Source organism: Sphaerodactylus townsendi, linkage group LG03 (genome assembly GCF_021028975.2).
Source record: "Sphaerodactylus townsendi isolate TG3544 linkage group LG03, MPM_Stown_v2.3, whole genome shotgun sequence".
Lineage (NCBI taxonomy): Eukaryota > Metazoa > Chordata > Lepidosauria > Squamata > Sphaerodactylidae > Sphaerodactylus > Sphaerodactylus townsendi.
In genome coordinates, this window is record NC_059427.1 from 9,612,984 (window position 1) to 9,639,697 (window position 26,714).

Below are 26,714 nucleotides of genomic sequence, written 5' to 3' on the forward strand. Positions count from 1 at the left end.
CTGTTTTTCAATAAAAATCGTTGAGGACCTCAGCTGGTTGGAGTTATTGGAGAAAAGCACCCAGGTTTTAATGAAACAAGCATTGGCTCTCCCAGGCTTGTTTCTTTCATGATATGCGGTGGCAGCGTGCGGATCTCCGGATACTTCCAAGACACAAACCTTCGTGGCTTTGGCTATGCAGGCTTGCTTTCGTGGATTCCAGAGTGTGAGAATTTTTGGGAAGAGAAGGCTGGCGCGGCAGGCTCGAGATGGTAACCAGAGAGTCTGATGCCGATGGCATGAGTGCTTTGGGAGAAGATGTGCCAGGATCCCTCGCAGGGAGAAGTCAAGGGGCCAGGGTCTCAGGTTCTGAGCTGGGCGCTCGGAGGGCTTTCTCAAGCTGATGGCAGGAGCTCCTAAGAAGCTTTATGCCAGTAATCTACAGGCTATTTGGAATCTTTTGACAGCACAGCAGAGAAAACAACTTCCAAAAAATCTCGGGCTGGAGGGGACTGCAAAGTCTCAAGGGAGGGAATGAAAAGCCTCCAGGTGGGAGACTGTTCCATTCAGATGCAAGCGGAGAGAAGCCTGGAATGAAATCCTCTTCGGAAGCTACCAGCATCCTTTCAGAAAGGGGGGAGAGAGCAAATTTCCAGAGGGAACAGAAGAGGTCTTCGGAGGAAACTGCTTGGAAGTCACCCGGAATGAGCTCCATAGCGGTCATCCAGCACCAGAAGGTTGGTGGGAAGGAGATCAACCCCCAGGAACAGGAACTTTCGGATGACAGCATGAGAAGTGGACAGATGAACATTTCATCTTCTGAAGCTGGTGTAAGATTAATTGATGATGTTGAATTACATGTAAGTTTTAATCAGTTTAATGGGAAAAATCGTGTTTTGACCCATGAGAAAGGTAGAAATGCACAAATGAGTGTTTCCACTAGGCCCCAAGAAAATGTTGATTTGGAAGGGGGGGTGGAGGATGAAAAAGTTGTGTGAGAAGGTGGATCTTCCACAAGGTGATACAACTGTAATTACACAATCAGTCGAAGCAGTTCATATTGACGTCGCAGATCCTGTAACTGCTAAGAGCAGCAGCATTCCTCTGCTGGTTAAGGGGGATGGAGAGGAAATCCTTTTGAATGCAAACTTTGGAGGATGAAATTGTTTGGTTTGATATGCAAAGTGCTGAAGGTATCACACCAGAGCAGCAAGGGGCTCAGGTGGCAGAAATGCTGGCTGAAGGAAAAGGTATGTTCTGCAGCAAGCCAGGTCATACATTGACTTGATTTCACACTACATTGATATGGGCGGAATTTTGCCTATTGAAGTGATGTCCTTACACAATGATGTTGCATCATGCAGTAACCAGGAAGAGAAATTCCAAAGGGATAGGATACCTATTGTAAGTTTTCTCCAGAGAAGAAGGTATCAGACTATGGCTGGGAAAGTGAGCATGAGTCTTGTAGTTCAATGCTCAAGGATATTGCATTGTTTATTAGTCTGAAAGCATGTATTAGTCTGAAATTGTGTTTTGTATTAAATATTTATTTTCTTCATTCTGTATTGTTATGCTATCATAAGGACTATGTTATGCATGAAAGGAATTGTAGTTAGCAGATCTCTGTATTAGTTAGAGATGACTGATGTGAAAGTAACACACGTAATCTTTTCTAAATGGATAGATGAAATATGTAGCCATTAGACTACAGATTTCCTCTCCAAAAGGGGGCGTGTGATGGAATAGTACTGTAAAATCCAAAGCAAAATCACACATGACCGTGAAAAGCATCTTTGCCTTTTGATCTCCTGGAGCGAGGGCAGGAAACTATGCAGAGGTGCCAGGATGAAACTTCAAAGGCCTAAGTTACCTCATGGCCTGAACAGAGTTTTCCTGGGAAGGGAAAAACAAAGGTTTTGGAATTCCATCTTGAGACGTGGTCAGAGAAGGATCTCTGGGCCATGGGTTCCCGGAATGGGGACAAAGAACCAAAAGGGATATGACCACCTAAGCAATCCCTTAACTGCATCTAAGTTTTATTTCTTTTATTTCTGTTTTTCAATAAAAATCGTTGAGACCTCAGCTGGTTGGAGTTATTGGAGAAAAGAACCCAGGTTTTAATGAAACAAGCATTGGCTCTCCCAGGCTTGCTTTCATGATAACAACTGATTCTCCTGACTACCACACAGAGAAAATGGCAACTTGAGAGGGTGGACTCGATGGCGTTATGCCTCACTGAACTCCCTTCCCTTTCCCCAGGATCCACCCCCACCCAAATTTCTCAGCCCGCAGCTAGGAACCCTAGTTTGCGGTCTATACTTAGTGACTCTACTGTTTCTTTCTGGCTGGCCCTGCTGGATTTATTGTAGGGCGCTGAACCATATTTGAAAACCATATTTATCGGTATAAAAACAGAATTTAGTTGAAAACAATGCTAATCACGCCAGCTGGGTGACCTTGGGCTAGTCACAGCTTTTCGGAGCTCTCTCAGCCCCACCCACCTCACAAGGTGTTTGTTGTGAGGGGGGAAGGGCAAGGAGATTGTAAGCCCCTTTGAGTCTCCTATAGGAGAGAAAGGGGGATATAAATCCAAACTCCTCCTCCTCCTCTTCTTCTTCTTCTTATGTTTCACCTGCACCTGTGGCTGGCAGAGAATTGTGATACACCTCTGATGATGCCAGCCACAGATGCAGACAAAATGTTAGGAACAAGCTCTACCAGACCACGGCCACACAGCCCAGAAAACCTGCAACAACAAATAATGATGATGATTAACAGCCAAAATGGGTATTAAATTGGTCTGTATGTATAACTAGGACTATGCTCAGATAGAACTGAGCATGAATTTAATTTAGCATACCTGATTGGTAAGGTTTTTATCCTGATTTTAAATCCACAGTGTATTTTCCAGCTTTTAAAATTAATATTTATGAATGTAAACCCCTTTGATATCAATCTGGTCCATGACTGTCAATATTCATTCATGATGTTGAACCCCAAGGAACTGTGATGTTTTAAAATCACGCTGATTACATTTTAGCAGGTCGACTCTGAAAGGCCGAATTAGGGGCAGGTATTAAAACAAAGCTTTGCCTGATTCAGGAATGGCCTTCCTTTTCCTTTCCTTGCCCCTGTGCCTTCCTTTCATCGCTCTGGTCATCAGCCTTAAAACTTTTGCAAGGACAGCGAGTGAATGAGTCTAATGTTTGTTAGTGTGCGTTCTCCTGGAATTAACCAGTTTCCTTATTTCTCCTGCCTTACATCTTATTATACTACACTCAGGAAAATGGAAACACCAGGACTCAATAGAGCTGTTGAAGTCTTATCTCACTACATAGACGAACACCATTCAGTTCCTGCATCAGTTTGTAAAGTCTTTTGTTATGCTGTATGCTGATGTGCCACCATTCACAGGTTTTGCTAACTATTTTGAGCCAATCTGAGCTGTACTTATTGCTCAGTTACTTATGCACAGCACCCACCACCACCACCTATATGTAATGGTTGGGGGATAAGTATGCGTCGCCTACATAAGCTTACACCAGAAATAAAACTTTGTTGGTATTTATTTATACTTTGATTTCTAGGCTGCCCTTCCCCATGATGAGCTCAAGGCAGCTTACAACAATGAACCAACACATTAAAATATATGATCATACATTATGAGAATAATGGCACGCTAATATAATAAAAGGAAGAGGGAAAGGGAAGCAAGAAAAAAGGGAAAGGAGAAAGGAAGGCCAGCTGCGATGAAATGCCACTGCTGCCCTCAACAGTAGGCCTGGTGGAACAGCTCTGTCATACACAGGTCCTATGGAACAGCAATAGGATCAGCAGGGCTGGTGTGCAATTCAGCAGAGTTCCGCCAGAGCCAGGGCTAAAAAGGCCCTGGCCCTGGTCAAGGACAGCTGGATATCTTTCGGGCTGGGGGGGATCACCCACAAGTTGCTATTTATAGAGAACAGTGCTGTCTTGGAGGTCTTGAAGGTGCCACTAAACACAAACATTTTCCTGCTGCTTTCACATCTATCCGCTTGAATTTATTTTGTCTCTTAGAAAGATGTCAACAATGCTTGCTTTCAGGGCTGGCGTCAACATACCCCAAGATGGAGCAGCTGCTAGTGCCCAGGTCTTCCGGAAGGGCCCACTGCTTCTACTGTTGCATCCCCCAAACACCCTCCTGCCACCAAGGACCATCAGGATGAGTCCATGCATGTCTGTGGTGCATGTTGGCAAGGAGAGTGGGTGCAAATAAATGAGCAGGCAGGGGAAGGCCTGGGCAGGCAGTTGGGAGTAGCAGAGGAGGTGTATAGCCTTTTTGGGCTTTCTCCTAGCTCTTATTCTGATTGTGGGAAATATTCTTCATTGGCCTCCTCTAAAATATCCCCACTGATTCTGCTAGCTCCAAGTGTTTTGGCTGGTGGTGTCACTGTTTGTACTCCTGTAATCTTTGGGAAAGAAAAGAAGAAGAAGGAAGCATCAGTTTACTCATCCCGTATGACATCTGCTACCCTTTAAGGTCCAGAAGCAAAGTCCTATTCTCCTTCTCAGAGGTGCTTTTCAGGACTTGGAGAACAGCCTTTCTGTGACGTGATTTTGGTATTTCCTTGGATCCAACTTGACACAACACCAAAGGAGCCATCAAGGCAAAGAGCAGCAATGTGACAGATGAGGGAGGGGAGAGGGCTTCTAGGGAGAAGGAAGGAGGGATGGGTAACATCTCCAATTGCCAGAGGTAACTCAAGGCGGGTGGGGTGGGGGGATGTGAATCTGCCCCTTCCCCAAATGCTCCAGGTCTCCTGCAGGGTTCCCTTCCCTGCCTCTCATCTGGTCCTTTCCTCTCCAAAGGCCCTTTTGCAAAAGGACGGGAGGGGGGAGGGGAGATGCTTTGGGGGACGTGTGTCGTCCCCCGCCCCACCCCACCCCACCCCACCCCACTGGCTGCCTCCTCACCAAGGAAATGAACTCCTAGAGGGGCCAGCAAGGAGAGGGGCGGGGAGGCCACTTCCTTCCTTTCTTCCTTCCTTGGGTGGCCTTTGTTCTTGCCACTCCTGTAGCTCCATCAGCAGCCTCTTCCCAGTGAGTAAATGAAGTCGGGGGGCGGGGGAGAGCGACGCAAAGCTGGGGAATGAGGGGTGGGTGGAAGGGGGATCAGCGGCCCCGATCCAGGAGTGTTGCCTTACAGCAAAGTCGGGGTGTGTGTGTGTGTGCTCCATCTGGCGCCCCTCCCCCCACTCCCAGCACGAGGCTTGGGTTGGGGAAAGGCGCAGCCCCTTCCCTGCATTGCGGAAGTCTGGCGAGTGATTTAGACTTGCAGGGGGATGGGGGAGGAAGCACGGGAGGGTCTGGAGCAGTCTTGTTGAGAGGGAGGAAAGGCGGGGGAAGAGGCGCTGTATTGGGGAGGGTGGGTTGCTTAGGGACGGACCCCCCCCCCGCCCCCACCGGGCGGCTGCACTCAGGGGCGAGAGGCTGGCTGCAGAGGAGGCACCTGGGTGGGCATAGGGAGAGGAGTGAGCGTGGGGACCCCGAGCTCCTTCTCTGGGGCATTTAAGGCCTGTGCAAATGAGATTAATTCAAGAAGGGTCTGGGTCTGTAGAGGGCGTCCCTCAGGGGCGTAACGAGGCAGCCCTGGGAAAACTGTAGCCCTGGGCAAACCCTGAGTTGGATGCCCCCCCATGGGGGGGGGGGCAAGATTCTTGCCCAAGAATCTTTGTTCTGCATTGAGTTTTCTGCATTGCTGTCAATGGGGGTTGCAGGCTGGGGGGGGGGCACATTTCTGAAGGCACAGTCTCAAAACTTTCAGGGTCTCATCAGGAGACTGCCCTGATGATACCCCCCAGGTTTGGTGCAGTTTGGTTCAGGGGGGCCAAAGTTATGGACCCTCAAAACTGTAGCCCTCATCTCCTATTAGCTCCCACTGGAAACAATGGGGGATAGGGGCACCCCCTTTGGGAGTCCATAACTTTGGACTCCCTGAACCAAACCTCACCAAACTTGGCGGGTAGCATAAGGACAGTCTCCTGATGATACGCTGAAAATTTGGTGCCGCTAGCCTAAAAACTGCGCCCCCTGCAGGCCAAAAATGGAAAACCACTAAAAATACCCAAAAACGAACCCAGCATTTTGATGCCCCCCACAAGGTGATGCCCTGGGCAGCTGCCCACCTTGCCCAATGGGCGGGACGCCAGTGGCGTCCCTTCATTGGGGAGGGCAGACCCCTGAGCAAAGAGTTCCAAGGGGTCAAAAGGGGGCTCTCTAGGGGAGGGAGACGATACCTCAGGAGCCAAAATCCTCACATTGAGGGCTTGAGGATGGGCTGAAATGTAGGGCAGGATCTGCTAGGCAGGCCCCAAAGCATGGAGAAAGGAAGTGGGGAGCAGTGAATAGGGAGAAGAGCTTCCGTATCCTTCCTTATTCACACGCATACCGTTCCTAGGCCAGAAGGAGCTAGGAGCCACTTTGTTCAAAACAAAGAATCCCCTAAAAAATAGGAGAGGCAAGAATTAAGAAATGGCTTTTCTACCCGCTTTAGACTGGGGAGTGAGCTGATTGATGAAGGCTGAGGAGGGGCTGCAGATTTGGGGGGAGCCCCCCTTCTACCTCCTCTGCTTCTTGACAGCCTGGCCCCAGCTGGCCTTTCCTTCATCCACCTCAAAAATTAAAAATACAGCCTCTCCTTTGCTTTTTGGGAAGTTGATGAGGGAGAGGCCCCCCCCCCTTCCAATCCCCCTCTCTTTCTCCCTATTGAATTACCTGTCTGTCTGCATTATGAGCTGCTTTCCTATTACGCCGCACATGTAGCCACGGAAATACCACCAACACCCACCAATCGTCACAGGAGGTGACTGCCCTGGGACAGACAGAGAGGGGCGGAGCATGCTTGTGAACCCACGCCCCCTGGCACCAGCCTGCTGCCCACCACGTACAGAAGGGACAAGTGGCACATGGGCATGCATTACTGTGAGAGTCATGCCACACCTGCCCATCCCTCCCCAGCACCCTTGGCAGAGGCAGACATAAAGTCAGATTGTCCTTCCTGCACTGGGGTTTGTGTGAGAGGAGCAATTCCTTTTGCCAGGCAAGAGAGTTCCAGACCCCTCCAGGCAACACAACAGGAGAAATGCAAGGGCTCAGTCACAGGAGCCCTGTGTTCGGGTCTCATTAATGATTTTGACTGATGCTCCCCCTTCTCTCCCAGATGCAGGGTTGCCAATATCCCGGTAAGGCCTGGAAATCCCCAGGGTTTGTTGCTCCCCTCCCAACTTCCATTCATCCCAGCGACCCTTGTACCTCGATCCAAACACAAACCACACCCCTGATGCAATCCCACTTTGCTCCTGTGCCTGTGGATGGACATATCTCCTGACCCACTTAGTAACCATCCCAAGCTCTTGGAGCAGCCTGATCCAAATAACATCTTTAAAGAGACATATAAATAACCCAAAGGATCAAACAGGCATATTTCCAAATGCCTGTTGTGGGGAGAAGAAGGGAAGGAGTTTGTCAGCCACTTTGACACTCTTTAAGGTCAAGAAAAGTAGGGTATAAATCAAAACTCTACTTCTACCCCTTGTCTTACGTGTTGCTGTTGCTGCTGTTTCAGTGGTTGGGTCTGTCTATCTGTGAAGATGGAAGCGAATTTGGAAAGAGCTCCATTGGAGGAAGGGCAGCCGGGCCAGTCCCGGGAATGTGCCCAAGATGCCCTCTCACACGGTAAGGACTCATTCTGACTCGATGGGGTTGGGGCACCCAGTTAATTTTCTGGTTGGGAAAAAAATGAAGTGCTTCTTCATTCAAATTATGGAGCTCGATGTTCAATACTCGGGATGCCCATAAAAGTGGATTATAAAATTCATGGAGGCAGCTCCTCGCATTGATTCCAATATTCACATCCCTCCTTTCTCCATTGGAGAGACTCAAGGTAGCTCAAAACAAAAGGCAGACAAATCTCAACCAACTTCTTCAGTCTTGTGAATAAACAAAGGCTGCATGTTCTGGTCAGCACAGCTCTAAGTGCTTTCTGCTTATTGGGCCGTTTGACTCGGCACTGTAGGAAATAGAGCCCTGGATGAGGGATGCCGTACTGGGGGCGGGCAGGGCTTGAGGTGGGTGTGATGCCATGTTGATGTTGCCTGTGGCCAAAAACCCAGATGTGACATCAGTGGATCAGCAGGTGCTATGGACACCCATTGAGATTACTCTCCGTTTCTGCAGGTACTTAATTAAAGTCTGGGGTTTTTTGTTACCCTGGTGTGATAGTGACGTGCCAGATGATTTCCTTTCTGCCTCCCTGTTTTTCTTCCAGCAGTCTGGATTCAAGGGCCCAGCTAGTGGATTCAAGGGCCCAGTCAGTGGCATCTATAGTGCCCCAAGGTTTATGGCTTATGGGTACCTCATGTTTCTCTTCCGCCTCTCCCTCTACTTACTAGAAAGGCTGAGTCTTCTTGCTGGGTGTACATAGGGCAAGGTTTCACAGCCCTGGGAACCGGGATGCAGGAAGCATGATTCACACAAGCGAATAGAATAGGAAGCGGAGGCTAATTCTCCTTCTTCCCTTTTCCCTCCCTCGCAGGCAGTGAAGAAGCAGTGTTGATCGGTTCTGTTTGTAGAGGTGTGAAAACAGCTGCTGCGCCTCCAGTCCAGGTATGTGAGATGAGCAAAGGACAGCCGGGGTCTCCTCTCCTTTCTCAAGGGGACTTTTCTGCTGCAGCTGGTGCTGAGGGGCCCAGGCAAAAGGCTCTGAACGGCACTCCTTTTACCCCCTGAACCCTCCCAAAATGTCCCCTTCCAGCACACCATCTCTGCCTGGCATGACCTCTGAAGACTGAAGTCTCTGCCTTTTCTTTCAGTCTCTGTGTCATGGAAGATGCTATCGCTACAGTAAAGGGAAGTCACATATGACTGTGAAAAGCATCTTTGCCTTTTGATCTCCTGGAGGGAGGACAGGAAACTATGCAGAGGTGCTAGGATGAAACTTCAAAGGTCTAAGTTACCTCATGGCCTGAACAGAGTTTTCCTGAGAAGGGGAAAACAAAGGTTTTGGGATTCCATCTTGAGACGTGGTCAGGGAAGCATCTCTGGGCCATGGGTTCCCGGAACGGGGACAAAGAACCAAAAGGGACGTAACCAGCTAAGCAATCCCTTAACCGCAATCATGTTTTATTTCTTTTATTTCTACTTTTCAATAAAAATCGTTGAGACCTCGGCTAGTTGGAGTTATTGGAGAAAAGAACCCAGGTTTTAATGATACAAGCATGGCTCTCCCAGGCTTGCTTGCTCTGGTTTCTTTTTCTTTTTTTAATAATGCTTTATTAACAAACAAAATCACATACAAAACAACATATAACAAAAACACATATTGATAAGCTTCCACATATGCGCTTTCCTATCTGTCGACATTATAGTTCATTTCCATACTTTCATCTGTAATTATCTTATAATGCTTCCAAGATAACGTATTTTTGATTGTTTTTTCTTTCCAAATACATGAACCAATGTTTCCATTGTTCCAAAAAAGTTTTCTTCGGTTTCTAATATTTCGAAACCTGTTAATTTTGCCGTTTTGATTAACTTTAACACCTTTATTTGCCAATCCGAAATTGTAGGAATTTTGTCTGTTTTCCAGTTTGGGGCAAGGACTATCCTTTCTGCTGTTGCTAAATGTTGTAATAGTGTTCTATCACTCTTCTTTACATTTTTACAGATGCCTAATAAATATAATTCTGGTGTACACTTTAACGGTATATTTACAATTTTTTGTATCTCTTGGTGTATTAGTAACCAAACGTTTTTGACTTTTCCACAAGTCCATAACTGATGATAAAGAGTTCCCACTTCTCCTCTACACTTCCAACAAAGATTTTACTTATGTGTATATTTAGCTACCACAACAGGTGTCAGATACCACCAGAACCATATTTTATAGTAATTCTCTTTAATATAATTACTAGTAGTAAATTTAAGACCTGAATGCCATAATGTTTCCCAATCTGATAGCATTATTGTATGCCCAAAATCTTGCACCCACTTAATCATATATTCTTTGATAGTTTCATCTTCCATCTCCAATTTTAGGCATAATTCATAGAATCTTTTGATTAAATGGTCTTCTTTTCTTTGTAATATCTCCTCGAATTCATCATATACTCCCATTTATTAAATGGCTTTTCTGTGTGCGTGAATGTTGTGAATGTTCAACGCTGTTTTAATGTATTTTAATATTTTAATGTCTCAGTTAGTAGATAAATGCTCCTTTTTACTACGGTAACTCTGTAATTTATAATGCCAATAAAGGCTTTGGATTTTTGGATTTTTTGGAAAATGGCTTTTCTTCTTTATGGAAAGTACTATTTAGTTGCTGATGTAACCACCAGCTTATGTTCCAGCCCTCTAGTTTTAATTCCTCCAACTCTTTTATTCTGAAGATTATTTTATTCTCTTCTTGAGTCGTTTTAATTAAATCTTTATAAGTTAACCATCCCTTGTTTATGTTATCTCTTTTAAACAGTCTCTGGTTTCTTTTGAGGAGGTGGCCATATTTTTCACAGAGGAAGAGTGGGCCCTGCTAGATCCAGACCAAAGAGCTCTTTATGAAGACGTCATGCTGGAGAACTATAGGAGCGTGACTTCTCTGGGTAAGGAACTTCCACAGCTGCTCAAATCACACATTTCTGCACTTGGGATTATTAACGAATCAAAATATTTTTTTAAAATGTCTTTATTTATATGATTTCAAATAAAAAGTTTACTTGCATACATAATCTCTTCTTGGCATTTTCCATCGCAACCTATTTTTGCTTAACTGAAATCAGTTAACATAAACAATTATAACATACATGTTTGACTTCCTTTAGACTCATCTTATTACTTTCCATTTCACTTTCTTATTTCTGGAGAGTAATAAGATGAGTCAAAATCTTGAACACTAATACGTTGCATTAAGGCCTGTTCCACTATTTGCTCCCTTGTCAGCTGACTCCAGTGTTTATCCATGTCAGCTGACCAGTGTTGTGGCCATCACCCAAACCACAGAGACATGTTCCAGCCTGAGGCCAATGCAGGACTGAGAGGAAAAGAAGCAGAAGAGTTTGGATTTATACCCCACCTTTCTCTTCTGTAGGGAGACTCAAAGGAGCTGACAATCTCCTCATCTCCTCCCCCCCCCCCCAACAAACATCCTGTGAGGTAGGCGGGGTTGAGAGAGCTCAGAAAAACTGTGACTAGCCCAAGCTCATCCAGCTGGCGTGTGTTGGAGTGCACAGGCTAATCTGAATTCCCGAGATAAGCCTCCACAGCTCAAGCAGCAGAGTGGGGAATCAAGCCCGGTTCCTCCAGATTATACACCTGCTCTTAACCACTACACCACTGCTACTCTTAACCACCATGCCGGTGCTTCCTCAGGAAGACTCTGGAAGGAGCCACAACCTAATTTCTCTGTTGCCAAACATTAGAACACGTCCTCCAGATGGGATTACAGCGATCCCCTCTGACTGTGATCTGAAGAGCCAACATGGTGTGATATGTGAGAGTGATGGACTCTGATCTGGAGTGAAAGGTTTGATCCCCCCTCCTCCTCATGAGCAGTGATCTCTCATCTGGTGAACTGGATTTGTTTCCCCGCTCCTACACATAGAGTTTGCTGGGGGACCTTGAACCATTCACTGGTTGGGATTGTGGCCTTTGATGTTGACCAGGTTTCCATTTTTCCTGGGGAAAAAACCTCTTCTGTGGATTTCTTTCTTTGCCTATGTTAGAACCATCACTTTATGTGTACCAAAGGAGACAGGAATGTAATAGACATTTTGGCGGAGACAGACAAAAGCCTCACATCCGAAGAGAGGCTGGAGAGTTTCTCAAGAGTGTTTCCTTCCCAGATGAACAGGCTACAAGCAAGGATCCCTCATGGTTATGTGAAGGGAACAATCATGGAATAGCCCTGGAGGATTTCTGCTTCACCTCTTCAGAAGTCTTAATTTGGCAGAATCAGAAAGTCGGCTGGAAAAGGAAGGAGGATGTTCTTCTGGGGCCTGAAATCTGGGATGCTCTGAAGCTCCTTCTGGGTCTGAGTTTAGCTGTGGCTCTGCAGGGGCTGCTGTATCCTTCAATATTTATGGTAGATTGCACAGCTGCCAGATCTTTAGCTGGTTGTTGACCTTAATTACAATTTGAGCCTCACTCAGAGGTCTAAGAAGTTGTAATGTATCAGCGTAGTATTCGTATTATTAATATTATTAATAATATTATTAACAACAACAACAATAATAATAATAAAAGTGGAAGAAGGGAAGCATGCACTGGCAGATTATGTGAAGGAAAGTCAAGAACAGGCATTGATTGAAGTGAAGAACATACATTTTCTGCAAACCCAGAAAACAAGAATACAGAAAAAATGTGATTAAAATGAGGACTGAAAGCTGGCACAACAAGGCACTGCACGGCCAATTTCTGGAGAAAATCAGACAAGGTGGATAATGAAAAGACCTGGCTGTGGTTAACAACTGGAACTCTGAAAAAGGAAACTGAATCCCTAATTTTAGCCACCCAAGAGCAAGCCATCAGAACAAATTCAATCAAGGCCAAAATCGAAAAATCCTCAGATGATGCAAAATGCAGATTGTGCAAAGAATGTCCAGAGAAAGTAATGGAAAATGAGAAGGTCAAGATCCTGTGGGACTTTTGAATCCAAACAGACAAAGTGTTGAAACACAATACACCAGACATCACCGTGATCGAGGACAAGAAAGTGAGCATCATCGACATAGCAGTCCCCGGTGACAGCAGGATCATTGAAAAAGAACACGAGAAGGTCACTAGATACCTCCCGCTGGGATTTGAAAAAAATCGAAGCTGGCTCAGCCGCCTATGGCACAAGCCAGCTGAGGTCAGTGCCTCCAGTGGTAATTGGCACTCTGGGCGCCATCCCAAAAACACTAGGGCAGCACTTGAAACATCTTCGAATTGACAAAATTAACATCTGTCAAATTCAGAAGGCAGCCCTGCTGGGATCCGCAGATCAATATTTTCACGCTCTCGATACATTACAACTTCCTAGGCTTCTGGGTGAGGCTCGAATTGTAATGAAGGCCAACAACCAGCTAAAGATCTGGCAGCTGTGAAATCTACAATAATAATAATAATATGACTTGTTTGATCTCTCTACCCCTGAAGGGCTCAGAGCAGTTCACAACACACCAATATACAATACATAACAAGTTACAAAGAGCAGTCGAATAATACAGTTAAAATACAATAAAATACAATACTTAGAGTACACTAAAATCAGCAACAATAAAAACACAACTATAATTTAAAGGATGGTGTCCAGTCCAACTTCCCGGGAGGGGACAAAGCCAAGATTCGGGCAGATGACATACCGGGCATCATAAAGGGGTGGCGGTTACTCCACGCCCCCCCCCCCCCACAAGGCCCGGTGGAACAGGTCAGTTTTGCAGGCCCTGTGGAACTCACCAAGGTCCTGCAAGGCCCTTACAGCTGGAGCGAGAGCGTACCACCAGGCATAAAGGCCCTGGCTTGGGTAGAGGCAAGCCGTATCATGGAGCGGCAAGGGACCACCAGTAAGTTCACCTCAGCTGAACGGTGAGGGCGAGACAGGACATATGGGTTAAGGCGGTCTCAAAGGTATGAGGGCCCCAAGCCGTGAACAGCCGTAAAGGTCAACACGAACACCTTGAAGATGACCCGGAACTCCACTGGGAAGCCAGTGCAGGTGGTGGAACATGGAGGTAATGAGCTCTCTGACTGACCCACCCGTGAGAAGACGAGCCGCCACATTCTGAACCAGCTTCAATTTCTGGATCAGCCGCAAGGGAAGGCACGTGTAGAGCGAGTTACAGTAGTCTAGTCTGGAGATGACCATTGCAAAGACCATTCTAGCCAGGTCAGCTTGGGAAAGGTAGGGGGCCAGCCGCCGGGCCTGACGAAGATGAAAAAAAAGCAACCCGGGTTACATGTGCCACCTGGGTCTCCATTGAAAGAGACGAATCCAGGTGGACATGCAGGTTGCGAGCCGAAGAGGTTGGTGCCAAAGCAACCCCCACCAACATCGGTGGCTGGAAATCCCCAATCTCCCCCTCGCGGTCCAGCCAAAGGATTTCCGTCTGGGGATAAGGTGGGACTGGAGCTCAGTTGGAGAGAAAAAATATATGAGAAAGAAAATGATCACCTGTAAATGAGCAGTGCCTGATGGGTGACTTGACTTCTTGCCCATGTGCTAACTGGACCACTTCCTTCCTTCCTTCCTTCCTTCCTTCCTTCCTTCCTTCCTTCCTTCCTTCCTTCCTTCCTTCCTTCCTTCCTTCCTTCCTTCCTTCCTTCCTTCCTTCCTTCCTTCCTTCCTTCCTTCCTTCCTTCCTTCCTTCCTTCCTTCCTTCCTTCCTTCCTTCTTTCTTCCTTTCTTCCTTCCTTCCTTCCTTCCTTCCTTCCTTCCTTCCTTCCTTCCTTCCTTCCTTCCTTCCTTCCTTCCTTCCTTCCTTCCTTCCTTCCTTCCTTCCTTCCTTCCTTCCTTCCTTCCTTCCTTCCTGCAGCACATATAGAGGAGACGGTTGGGAGAAACCAGGGGTTCTCCTTGGAAAAAGACATGGATGATGTTTCTGAAGGAAAGGTGGAGGACAGAGACCGACCACCGAGGCCAGAGGGAAGCCGTGCAGACAAGACAGCAGACAAGGCCATTCCATCCCAAGGAGGATGCGTCTATGGAAGTCCAGTCCAAGAAATAAGATCAATCGAAACAAGAACGAATGAATGTCTTTGTGCTAATCAGAAAATCTGCTCCAGGGAAAACCAAAATGAAAATCTGGCCTTTGGAAAGACCTTCAGTAAGAATATCACTCTCATTCTTGAGAGGCAAATTCCCTTAGGAGAGAAATCGTATTATTATTATTATTATTATTATTATTTTATTTAATTTAATTTAATTTTATTTATTTAATTTGTATACCGCCGGATCCCCGAAGGGCTCCGTATGACTGCCTGAAGTGCGGAAAGACCTTCAATCAGATTCCACGCTCTGCTGCTTGAGCTGTGAGTGGTGGAGGCTTATCTGGGGAATTCAGATTAGCCTGTGCACTCCAACACATGCCAGCTGGGTGACCTTGGGCTAGTCACTGTTCTTCTGAGCTCTCTCAGCCCCACCTACCTCACAGAGTGTTCGTTGTGCAGGGGAAGGGGAAGGAGATTGCCAGCCCCTTTGAATCTCCTTACGGGGGCGAGGGGGGGGGGGCGCTGTTCAGTATAGATAGTTTAGTTTTCCCCCTCTATTTATATTCAATAAATAATCCTCTAACATAAGCTTCGAATGAATCCGAAATTATATTCCAATTATCATAGTTCAATATCATAACTTCAAAAAATTATTTTCATTTAGTCTATTATAAACTGTTCGTCCTGCATTAAGTATTTATCTAGTCTCCATCTTCTTTCATAATTTTTGTTTTTCTGTTTTATAACATCAGTACCAGTTTATGATCAGAAATTATATTCGCTTGTATTTCTACCTTCCTTATCCAATTAATAGCATTTTTTGATGTCCGTATCATGTCCACATTTGATGTCTTTCAGAATAGAAAGTGAAATCTTTCTCCTTTGGATTTCTATATCTCCACACGTCTGTAAAATCGAAACGTTCAATCCCCTTAAAGAAATTACATGGTAGTTTTCCATGGTCTTTCAAACCAGTAATTCCTTCCCTGTAGTACTTATCAAAGTGACTATTTATTACCCCATTCATATCTCCTAATATTATAAGACCTTTGTAGTTGTGAGATAAATCTATAATTTTCTTCAGTAACTTTTCATAAAAGTTGTTTCCCTGAATTGGGGGCATACATTCCCACCAGTAGTGTTTCTATATAATTCACAATTAAATCTGTAAATACAAATCGACCCTCTTTATCACTATCAATCTCATTATTAACATATATCATTATACCAGTTCCCCCCGCCACTCCCGAGTTCTAGAGGCAACAAATTCAGTGCCTAACCTAGCATTCTTCAAAAATCTGCTATCTCTATTATATGTGTTCCCTGTAAACATGCAATTTGTCTGTTTCTTGTCTGTTCAAATAGTTGAAGCCCTTTTTCCTTTTAAATGGATTCCTTATTTTTAATATTTTTGCTGAAATTTCTTTCAAGATTAATATTTCCTTACCTCCCATCTTCAGCCTATCCTCATGTTTGTGCAACATATCATTCCTAAATGACTTTCTGATCAGACCCACAATTACGTCCCTAGGTAAATTTCTCACTTTGGCTATTTTGGAATTTGCCCTATACACTTCATCTATCTCTTCTTCAACATCTTTAGACGATCTTCCTATAAACTCAGCAATAATTTCTAACATTTTAACTATGAGATACTCATTCTCTTATTCTGGAGTCATTCCAAATCTTAGAAATCTCTCTTTTTGTTTCAATTCTAGCCACAGATTATCATGCATATATTTATCTTTTTCTGTTTCAAAACCTGCCATCCTTTCTTCTACTGCTTCCAACCATTTTAACTCAAAAGAGCTGTAGCTGGAAGGCTCCAATCAATCTCATAGTTTGCCATCCTGTTGGAATTCGCACCGGAAGCCCCACAAACCAAGCTTTTTTGATGGAGCAGGCTTGAATGTCCTTTTAAAGTGTATAACAATATGGTGAAACATTTGTGTGTGGAGGGAACTTATAGGGAAGATCGGACTTCCTTGTGTGGATTCTAACAGGACTTCTCTTTTTATTCCAGCAGGAGATGAGCAGTGGAATGAGGGTGATGAGACAGCACTAAATAAAGTCCAGAAGGAAGACTTGGAAGGAATTTTCAGGAATCAAAGTAGACCTAATAAGCAGAAAGGAAGTCACATGGCTGAAAATAGGGATAAAGCCATTTCATGCCAAGGGCAGGATTTCAATGAACTAATCCATATAGGAGAGGAAGTGTATAAGTGCTTGGGATGTGGGATGACCTTCTCACATCAAAACCAATATGAGATCCATCTGCAAATGCACAGTGGAAAGAAGATTCATCAATGCTTGGATTTTGGAAAGAATTATGTTTGCAGAACAGAGCTTCCTAGCCATCAAAGAACATTTAAAGAAAAGAAACCTTATGGCTGCACAGACTGTGGCAAGATCTTCCCACGAAAATCCGATCTTACTCAAAACCATTGTCGGACTCCTTCCAGAGAGAATCCATTAATCTGCATAGAGAGTGGAAAGGCCTTCTCTGGTATAAGAAAGAGTAATGAACATTTTCCGAAGAAGAGTATAATAAGGGGACATAAATGTTTATGGTGTAGAAAGTTATTCAGCTGCAGATCAAAGCTCCTTATGCACCAAAGAACTCACAAAAAGGAGAGAACTTTTGAATGCTCAGAGTGTAGAAAGAGATTCAGTCACAGTAGCACTCTTCAATTGCATCAAAGAACTCACACAAAGGAGAGACCTTTTGAATGCTCAGAGTGTGGAAAGAGATTCAGTCAGAGTGGCACTCTTCAACAGCATCAAAGAACTCACACAAAAGAGAGACCTTTTGAATGCTCAGAGTGTGGAAAGAGATTCAGTCAGAGTGGCACTCTTCAACAGCATCAAAGAACTCACACAAAAGAGAGACCTTTTGAATGCTCAGAGTGTGGAAAGAGATTCAGTCTCAGTAGCTATCTTCAACTGCATCAAAGAACTCACACAAAGGAAAGACCTTTTGAATGCTCAGAGTGTGGAAAGGGATTTAGTCTCAGTAGCTATCTTAAACTGCATCAAAGAACTCACACAAACGAGAGACCTTTTGAATGCTCAGAGTGTGGAAAGAGATTCAGTCAGAGCGGCAGTCTCCAAGTACATCAAAGAACGCACACAAACGAGAGACCTTTTGAATGCACTGAGTGTAGAAAAAGATTCAGTCAGAGCAGCACTCTTCAACAGCATCAAAGAACTCACACAAAAGAGAAACCTTTTGAATGCTCAGAGTGTGGAAAGAGATTCAGTCAGAGCGGCACTCTTCAACAGCATCAAAGAACTCACACAAAAGAGAGACCTTTTGAATGCTCAGAGTGTGGAAAGAGATTCAGTCTCAGTAGCTATCTTAAACTGCATCAAAGAACTCACACAAAGGAGAGACCTTTTGAATGCTCAGAATGTGGAATGAGATACAGTCATAGTGGCCATCTTCGTAGGCATAAAAGAACTCATACGAACGAGAGACCTTTTGAATGCTCAGAATGTAGAATGAGATTCAGTCATAGTGGCGCTCTTCAAAGGCATCAAAGGACTCACACAAAGGAGAGGCCTTTTGAATGCTCAGAGTGTGGAAAGAGATTCAATCGAAGCGACGGTCTCCGAAAGCATCAAAGAACTCACACAAAGGAGAGACCTTTTGAATGCTCAGTGTGTGGAAAGAGATTCAGTAGGAGCAGCAACCTTCACACACATCAAAGAACTCACACAAAGGAGAGACCTTTTAAATGCTCAGAATGTGGAATGAGATACAGTCATAGTGGCCATCTTCAAAGGCATAAAAGAACTCACACAAACGAAAGACCTTTTGAATGCTCAGAATGTAGAATGAGATTCAGTCATAGTGGCGCTCTTCAAAGGCATCAAAGGACTCACACAAAGGAGAGGCCTTTTGAATGCTCAGAGTGTGGAAAGAGATTCAATCGAAGTGACGGTCTCCGAAAGCATCAAAGAACTCACACAAAGGAGAGACCTTTTGAATGCTCAGAGTATGGAAAGAGATTCTGTTCGAGCAGCAACCTTCACAAACATCAAAGAACTCACACAAAGGAGAGACCTTTTGAATGCTCAGAGTGTGGAAAGAGATTCAGTCAGAGTAGCACACTTCAAAAGCATCGAAGAACTCACACAAAGGAACGACCTTTTGAATGCTCAGAGTGTGGAAAGAGATTCAGTGACCGTAGCAATCTTCAAACGCATCAAAGAACTCACACAAACGAGAGACCTTTTGAATGCTCAGAGTGTGGAAAGAAATTCAATCGAAGCAACGGTCTCCAAAAGCATCAAAGAACTCACACAAAGGAGAGACCTTTTGAATGCTCAGAGTGTGGAAAGAGATTCTGTTCGAGCAGCAACCTTCACACGCATCAAAGAACTCACACAAAGGAGAGACCTTTTGAATGCTCAGAGTGTGGAAAGAGATTCAGTCAGAGTAGCACTCTTCAAAGGCATCGAAGAACTCACACAAAGGAAAGACCTTTTGAATGCTCAGAGTGTGGAAAGAGATTCAGTCGGAGTAGCCATCTTCAAAGGCATCAAAGGACTCATACAAAAGAGAGACCTTTTGAATCCTCAGTGTGGAAAGGGATTCAGTGATTGTAGCAATCTTCAAACGCATCAAAGAACTCACACAAAAGAGAGACCTTTTGAATGCTCAGAGTGTGGAAAGAGATTCAATCGAAGCAACGGTCTCCAAAAGCATCAAAGAACTCACACAAAGGAGAGACCTTTTGAATGCTCAGAGTGTGGAAAGAAACTCAGTCACAGCGGCTATCTTCAAAAGCATTGAAGAACTCATACAAAGAACAGGCCTTTTGAATACTCAAAGTGTGGAAAGAGTTACAGTCAGCGCGGCAGTCTCCGAGAGCATCAAATAACTCACACAAAGGAGAAACCTTTTGAATGTTCAGAATGTGGAAAGAGATTCATTCAAAGTAGCACTCTTCAATTGCATCAAAGAACTCAGACAAATGAGAGACTTTTTGAATGCTCAGAGTGTGGAAAAAGATTCAATCAGAGAGGCCATCTTCAAAGGCACCAAAGGACTCACCCAAGGGTGAGACTGTTGAAGTGCCTATCGTAAGGCCACTGCCCATTCTCAAATCTGTCAACCCAATCTGATCCCTGTCTTCAGTTATTATTTTTGAAGAACACCCCCTGAAGGGTTGAAAGTGCTTTTACATGCTCCAAGTGTAGAACAAGATTGTTTGTGTGGTTAGTTCTCTTCCTTTTGTGTTCTTTTCTGTTCCTTTGCTCTGATTATTATTAAAGTTCTCTTTATTCCTAAGTGTGCATACCTGGAATGCTGCATTGAGGCTGCTGATTTTATTTCTGTAATATTTTGCTTCTTTTTATTTTTAGAATTAGTTTCCTTCCTTATCCATCAAGATTTTCAATTTCATTTGGCGACATGAATAGCCTTTCCAAAGTTCAAGAGCTTAACTGATAACCACCTGCCTCCCTTCTTTCTACCTTTTTCCAGCTATTCTGGGGATTTTCACCTACTTACTCTTCTGTCTAGACATGCAAGTCATATGTCTAAGGCTGTATAAAACATATTGTATATACTTGGGAGTAGCCTAAGCTCTAATTTTTTTCAGCACATTTTTAATGCTGAAAAAGCCTCCCTCGACTTATATTCGGGTCTTATACTCAAGGACATGCGGTATTTGCTGTATGTGTCATTAGGGGGAGCTAAAGAGCTCAGATTTTCCACATAAGGAAGAAAAGACTCCATTTTCTCATAACTGTTAAGAGGCCTGTATTTCAGGTATGAGAATGTTTGTATTAATTGTTTAGAAGGGGATATTGTGTTTATATTGATTGACTATTAGTTTGTATTTTGGTTTCCTGTTATAAAATGTTATAATGGGCACTGCCTGTAGCTGGAGCCAGTCAATCTTACAGAGTTCAGTTAAGAGGTCTGTAGTCTGTATACAGATAGAGAGAACTGGGCTGTAAAGGACTGAGACCCTGCTAGTCTGTTTTGCATAGCAGCCCAGAACTATTATATGTTGATTATTGTTTCTGTATTGGTTTGCCATATTTTACTGTTACACTGCACACTATTGTTTATGAAACAGAAAACAGATTTAAAGTTTCTTTTGTTGTAAGTCTGGTGAATGTTAAGGGTCACAAGGTGGGATCACACTGGCAAAGACTTGAACTCCTTTTCTATTTCTGATAATATCCCTCTTAAAATCTGAGTTGGGTTACATTTGGACATACAGATGAGGAGGAGGAATCCAGTTTTGAATGATTTTAACTCTTGTGTTTTAGCTTGGTTGCTGATTAGGGTAAGTTTTTTGTACTTGTAAAGTTATTGTTGAGACCATATGGTTCTTGTTAACCCTCTTTTCCACTTATAGAGCTAGTTTACTGTTTTTCTTTGAAATAAATATTCAAAAACATTCAACCTACTGATGCCTCAATTAATGTAAGTTTATTGGTATCTTTTTATTTTTGGCTCATTCCGCACATGCAGAATAATGCACTTTCAAACTGCTTTCAATGCTCTTTGAAGCTGTGCGGAATGGCAAAATCCACTTGCAAACAGTTGTGAAAGTGGTTTGAAAACGCATTATTTTGCGTGTGCGGAAGGGGCCTTTGAAATTTACCAGTAGCTGCTGTATTTCCCACCCTAGACTTATACATGAGTCAATAAGTTTTCCCAGTTTTTTTGTGGTAAAACTAGGTGCCTCGATATGCGGGTTGACTTATACACGAGTATATACTGCTGCAGTAAAAATTCAACATGCCTTTCATTCAGGGCTTAGTTAAAAACCCAGTGAATCTGTGGCTGTTTGAATTGTAGTTTGAATTTGCTATCTTATAACATGTATGTAATATTTACTTTTTCTTAAAGCATTGGATCTTTCCCATGTATTTCTATTAAACCGTATTTTTCTATGTACTACATAGACATCTTTCAATAAATGAAATAAAAATAAACCAGCAAACCCTTTATCATCCCTAACTCCCATAAATGATGCCTGTTTCTCATAACCTCCAGACAAGCCCTGGCAAAGAAGCAGACCCTGAACACCTCTTGAAGATTTCCAAGGAGGTCCCCCTCACCTCTTCCGGAAGCCCCGTCCCTGATATAGGATGCCTGTTATTTTGGTTGGTCGTGTGCCAAAATATGAGTCTTTTTGTAATTGTCAGGATGCTTTTAAGTCCTCGTGTTGTGGATGAGAGGTTCAGAAACCTCCCAATGTAATCTTGCAATTCCAACATCTAACCCAGAGCAAAGTGACATCACTCCCTAGGTTTCAATGTGGGTTCCTTCTCCAGTCATGTTTCAAGTAGGGTTTTGGAGCTGCAGCTTTGTAGAGGTATCATCGTCTGGTGATTCCAGTCCTATCTGGCTGATGGGTCCCAGAACTCTATAATTCCCGAAGCCTAAAGAAAGCCCAAAATATTCTGAGGGACCCGTCTCATCCAGCACACTCTCTTTTTGAACTGTTACCATCCGGCAGACGATACAGGTCTATAAAAACTAGGACAAAGAGGCTTAGAGATAGCTTCTACTCTAGAGCTGTGGCTATGCTGAACTCCGTGGCTTCGTGTTGATGTGTTTGGGGCTGTGTAGGGATGGGTGGAGGAAGGGGAAAGTGAGGATAGGGCATGAGTCTGAAATTGTGTGCATTGAGGAATGCTGCTGTAAATTTAGTTGTGCGTGCACAATGACAATAAAATGCTTATGCTTATGAAAGTGGAGATAGGGAACCTCTGCTTGACACATGCCATAGGGTCCCCAAGGGTTCTCTCGTGTCCTTAGTGCTTTGGATTCTGCAATATTCTGGGGGACTTTGAGAGTCCAGGCGATGTCTCTGCTAGAGTCTTTGTTCAGGCATCAAATGTGAGGTTCTTTAGAAGCATTGGTCAGGATGTCTTTCCAATGTTCTCTCCTTCGTTCAGACAGCAGGCTGGCTCTAAGTTTTACCATGGAGCTGGAAGAATGACCAAGTAATGCTTAGCAGAATGACTCCTTTTTGAGCCTGGGGACTTGTTGGAATTCTGACATCATGTGCTAGGTGAGACTCCAAAATGGCTGCTGCAGGAGGTAGAGACAAAGAGGGACGGAGGGAGAGAGGGAGGGAGGGGTAAACAAAAGGAGGAGGAGGAGGGAGAGACAGTAAAACAAACAGGAGCAGCAGTGGTGTAGGAGGTTAAGAGCAGGTGCATTCTGAACTGGAGGAACCGGGTTTGATTCCCCGCTCTCCTTGCCCTTCCTCCCTCACAACAAACACCCTGTGAGGTGGGTGGGACTGAGAGCTCCGAAAAGCTGTGACTAGCCCAAGGTCACCCAGCTGGCATGTGTGGGAGTGCACAGGCTAATCTAAATTCCCCAGATAAGCTGCCACAGCTCAAGTGGCAGAGCGGGGAATCAAACCCGGTTCCTCCAGATTAGAATGCACCTGCTCTTAACCACTACGCCACATTGAAAGTGAAGCTGTTTCAGGGTGGGGGATAATCCACCCCAAGACAGCATCACTTTCAATGTTGTTTAACTAGGGACCCCAGATTCTCCCTTTAAGGTGGATTTAAAAGGAGAATTTGGGCTCTCTAGTTTAAACACCATTGAAAGTGATGCTGTTTGGGGGTGGATTCCAGCATCACAGCGGCTGCCTGGGGGGGGGGGGCGCAAAACTCAGATTTTGCACCGGGCTTCTTTTTCCCTCTATGCCTCTGCCCAGAGGGGAGGGCAGAAGGAACTGCCGGCTGCTGGCTGGGAGCCCAGCTGGTGGGGGGCAGGGCAGGGCAGGGGAGTCTGCTGTCCCCGGCCTCGGAGAGCTGCTTTTATAAGCGCTAGGCCAGGGGCGGGGCTTGGGGAGGCATGGCCATGCCCTAGGGCCACACCCCCACCCCAAACCTCCACCCCCAATTAAAAATTTATACCTACATCCCTGTCTCCTACAGGAGAGAAAGGGGGATATAAATCCAAACTCCTCTTCTTCTAGATGCTTCTGAGCAGGGAGCCCAGCAGCAGCAGAACTGAAGATGATGCCGACGTTTGTTTGGTAAACCTTCTGATGGGGGAGTGACTTGTGAGAGATTTACATGCTTAAAAGTTAATTCCCCTTGCACTGGTTTGGAGCTGTTTCTCAGGCTAGCAGCCTACCTCACAGGGTTGGTGTGAGGACACAATTAGGAAAGTGGTGGGGAGAGAGCCATGTATGTTTTGCTGGGGATGGGGGGTGTTTTGTGAGCTGGTGCAAAAAATTATTGTTTGGTCGTCGTGAAGGAGAGTGGCCACCTATGCCGGGGCGGGGCGCCAAGCTCAGGTTTTGTCCCTGGACTCCAGTTTGCCTAGATACGCCTCTGCTCACAGGGTTGTTGTGAGGATGACAATGGAGGCAAGGAGAAAGATGTGAGCAGCTTTGGGGCCTTGATGGAAAGAAGGGTACAAGTGTCAGGACCACATTTCCCAGCAATCACCAGTTCCTGCCTTTTTGAATTAGAGCGGGCAACCGAACTGCAGAGCTACGGCAAAACGAAACTATGTCGCTCTGTCAGAACCAATGAGAGACCAGGAGCTGGGGGGAGGGGAAGAGCTGATTGGTTGCTGTCTGTTTTTGTAAGTAGAATAAATACTGGAACTGAGGACAAGAATCCTCAGTTCCAGCACCCTGCAGTTAGGGCAACATAAATCAGTAAAGTTCCTTTTTAAAAGCTAGCTTTCTCTGAGTGTGTTCAGCTTTACACAAAAGTTTTGTTTGAAAAAAAACCCAATGAAATAATCATTTTACCAATTCAGAATCCAGCGTTCCTTCCTTTTCCCCAAATGCCATCTGGCAGAGGTGAGCTGGGACAGAGTGCGCCCGGTGCGCATTCTGTGTATTCCGTTCTCCCCGCCCTTACCTTAGTGCAGGCAGGAGAAGGGGCCTGTTCCCTTCAGGCTGAAAATGGCCTGGTGGAAACTTGCACTTCCCATGAGACCTTGGGGCTCGCAAGGTCTCCAGGAAAGTGTAGTTCCCACCAGGCCATTTTTAGCCTAAAGAGAACAGGCCACTTCTCCAGCCTACACTAAGGTAAGTGTGTGGGGGGGATGCCGTGGGATTTTCGGGGAGGGGGGTGCCTGATGCAACACGCATCCCCTGCCCCCTTGGCGCTACCCCACTGCCTTCTGGGGGCTGTGGCGGATCTCCCCTCCTCCTGGATCAGACACTCTGCAGTGATCCCCTTTAGTCCCCAACAGAAAGTCCAAGAGGTTGAAGGTTTAACTGTGTGCCTGTCAGGCTGGCGCCTAGCCTCCAGAAACACTGAGACGATATGGATGGCAGTGGGAGTGGGAATGGACAGTTACTTTCTCTTTCCTTAGGTAACAAAGTGGGAATGCCTGGGCCAGCTGCCTTCTTCTGGCCTTGAGCTGAGATACATTCCCTTCAACTGTGGTTTTGTAGTCTGGGATAGAAAGCAGGAATCGGGAGGGGGATGGGAGGAGTTTGAGGGTTGAAATTATTATTATTATTGTTGTTGTTATTATTATTAAACAAAATACATGGGGAAGGGCTGCAGCTCAGGGGCAGAGAATCTGAATAAGATGTAATCTTTATCCCCCACTTTTCTCTCCTGTGCAGAGTCTCAAAGCAGCTTTCCCTTCCCACAACAGACACCTTGTGGGGGAGATGAAAGAGTTCTGAGAGAACTGTGACTAACCCAAGGTCAAACTGCTACAACATACAAGATATCTTGGGCAATGTGGCCTACTATTTACACTGTGCTTAATGGCTTAAGTCAGAAACATAAACACAGAGAAGAAAGGTGTGAGTGCTCTGTTTATGTGCAATAAGGTGCCTGAAACATACAAAAATTAATGATTAGTAACACACTATGCTGGCTCTGCAGTGAGAATTTTCAGATTCTTCGGCCTTCGTAATTGCAGATCAAACTGGATTTCCAGTTTGTCCCTCCTGTTGAGTTTTGAAAATAAAAAAAATGCCCCCCCACATAAGAAAATCCTGTACATTTTAGGGCATGCAGACACTTTTGGCCTTCCTCTGATGTAAGGCAGTTATTTCAAGAGAGATGAGGCTTGGGCCACGTGCAGAAAGGAAGGAGGTTTTTACAATTAGAAGAGTGGAAGCTGACCTGGAAAAGGCACAATAACTTTACATTGACAATGAATTTAAAATAAAAATTTGTACAGATATTTTATAGATGGTACTACACCCCTGTCAAATTAGGCAAAACAAACCAAAAAAAGAGGAAACAGATGCTGGAAATGTAATAAGAAGGTACATTTATCCATATGTGGTGGGAATGCAAAAAGTTGGGATTTGGTATTGAAGGAAATGGATATGATTTTTAAAACAAACATTGAAAGAAAACCAGAAGTAGTTCTCCTGGGTTTGACGACAAATGATGTGGTAATAAAAAATGCTATCCTTTTCTTATACTTATTAACGGTCGCCAAGATCAAAATAGCAGGAATGTGGACATCAAAGGACCTTCCAAAGACCGAGGAGTGGGAACAGAAAATAAAGAATATGGCAAATATGACTGAACAGAAGCAAGTGTAAACAACAGATGCATGTTGGGGCAAAAAGAACAAAATATCATGTATGCACTTAGAACTGAATAAAATAAATTGAAGATTTCTGCAGACTCGGCACATCATTTCCCAAGGCATGAAATTCCAGGTGGCCCAGTGTAGATCGCAGGAAGGTGTGTGTGTGTCCCACTCTTGCCTGTTCTATAATGTGTGTGTGTATGAAGTGCAATAAAGTCACATCTGACAGCCTTGTAGGGTTTTCAAGGCAAAAGACAAAAAAAAGATGGTTTATATTCAGGGTCGGGTCTGTCTCCCAGCACTCAGTTCCACCCCCCTCCTTGCCACAAATGCCCACCCAGGGACCCTGGAGCACCCCAGAACCGACAGCCCCGCCACTGGACTTACACCAAGGAGCAGGGATGCCCAGGAACAGCAGAGATATGGCAGGAGAGTCAGAGCAGCAAGAGCCAGTCTCTCTGGCTTAGCCCCCCTGTATTGAGAGAGTCTGCTC

General features: G+C 44.8%; 1 protein-coding gene and 1 long non-coding RNA gene across 2 annotated transcripts in view; both read left to right on the top strand.

Moving 5' to 3' along the window:
• Nucleotides 1-7,629: 7,629 nt before the first annotated feature.
• Nucleotides 7,630-8,885, top strand: LOC125428947. Its single transcript, XR_007243917.1, has 3 exons — nucleotides 7,630-7,692; nucleotides 8,552-8,622; nucleotides 8,829-8,885. It is a non-coding gene; the product is annotated as an uncharacterized LOC125428947 (long non-coding RNA).
• Nucleotides 8,886-13,531: 4,646 nt separating this feature from the next.
• The window catches only part of LOC125429914 (zinc finger protein 271-like), a 43,882-nt gene continuing 30,699 nt past the window's right edge, over nucleotides 13,532-26,714 (top strand). The window contains exons 1-5 of the mRNA XM_048491501.1: nucleotides 13,532-13,553; nucleotides 14,523-14,813; nucleotides 16,721-17,193; nucleotides 17,575-19,153; nucleotides 19,572-19,740. Of these exons, the coding sequence (XP_048347458.1) occupies nucleotides 13,532-13,553; nucleotides 14,523-14,813; nucleotides 16,721-17,193; nucleotides 17,575-19,153; nucleotides 19,572-19,740 (2,534 nt within the window). The remainder of the gene's footprint in view (nucleotides 13,554-14,522; nucleotides 14,814-16,720; nucleotides 17,194-17,574; nucleotides 19,154-19,571; nucleotides 19,741-26,714) is intronic.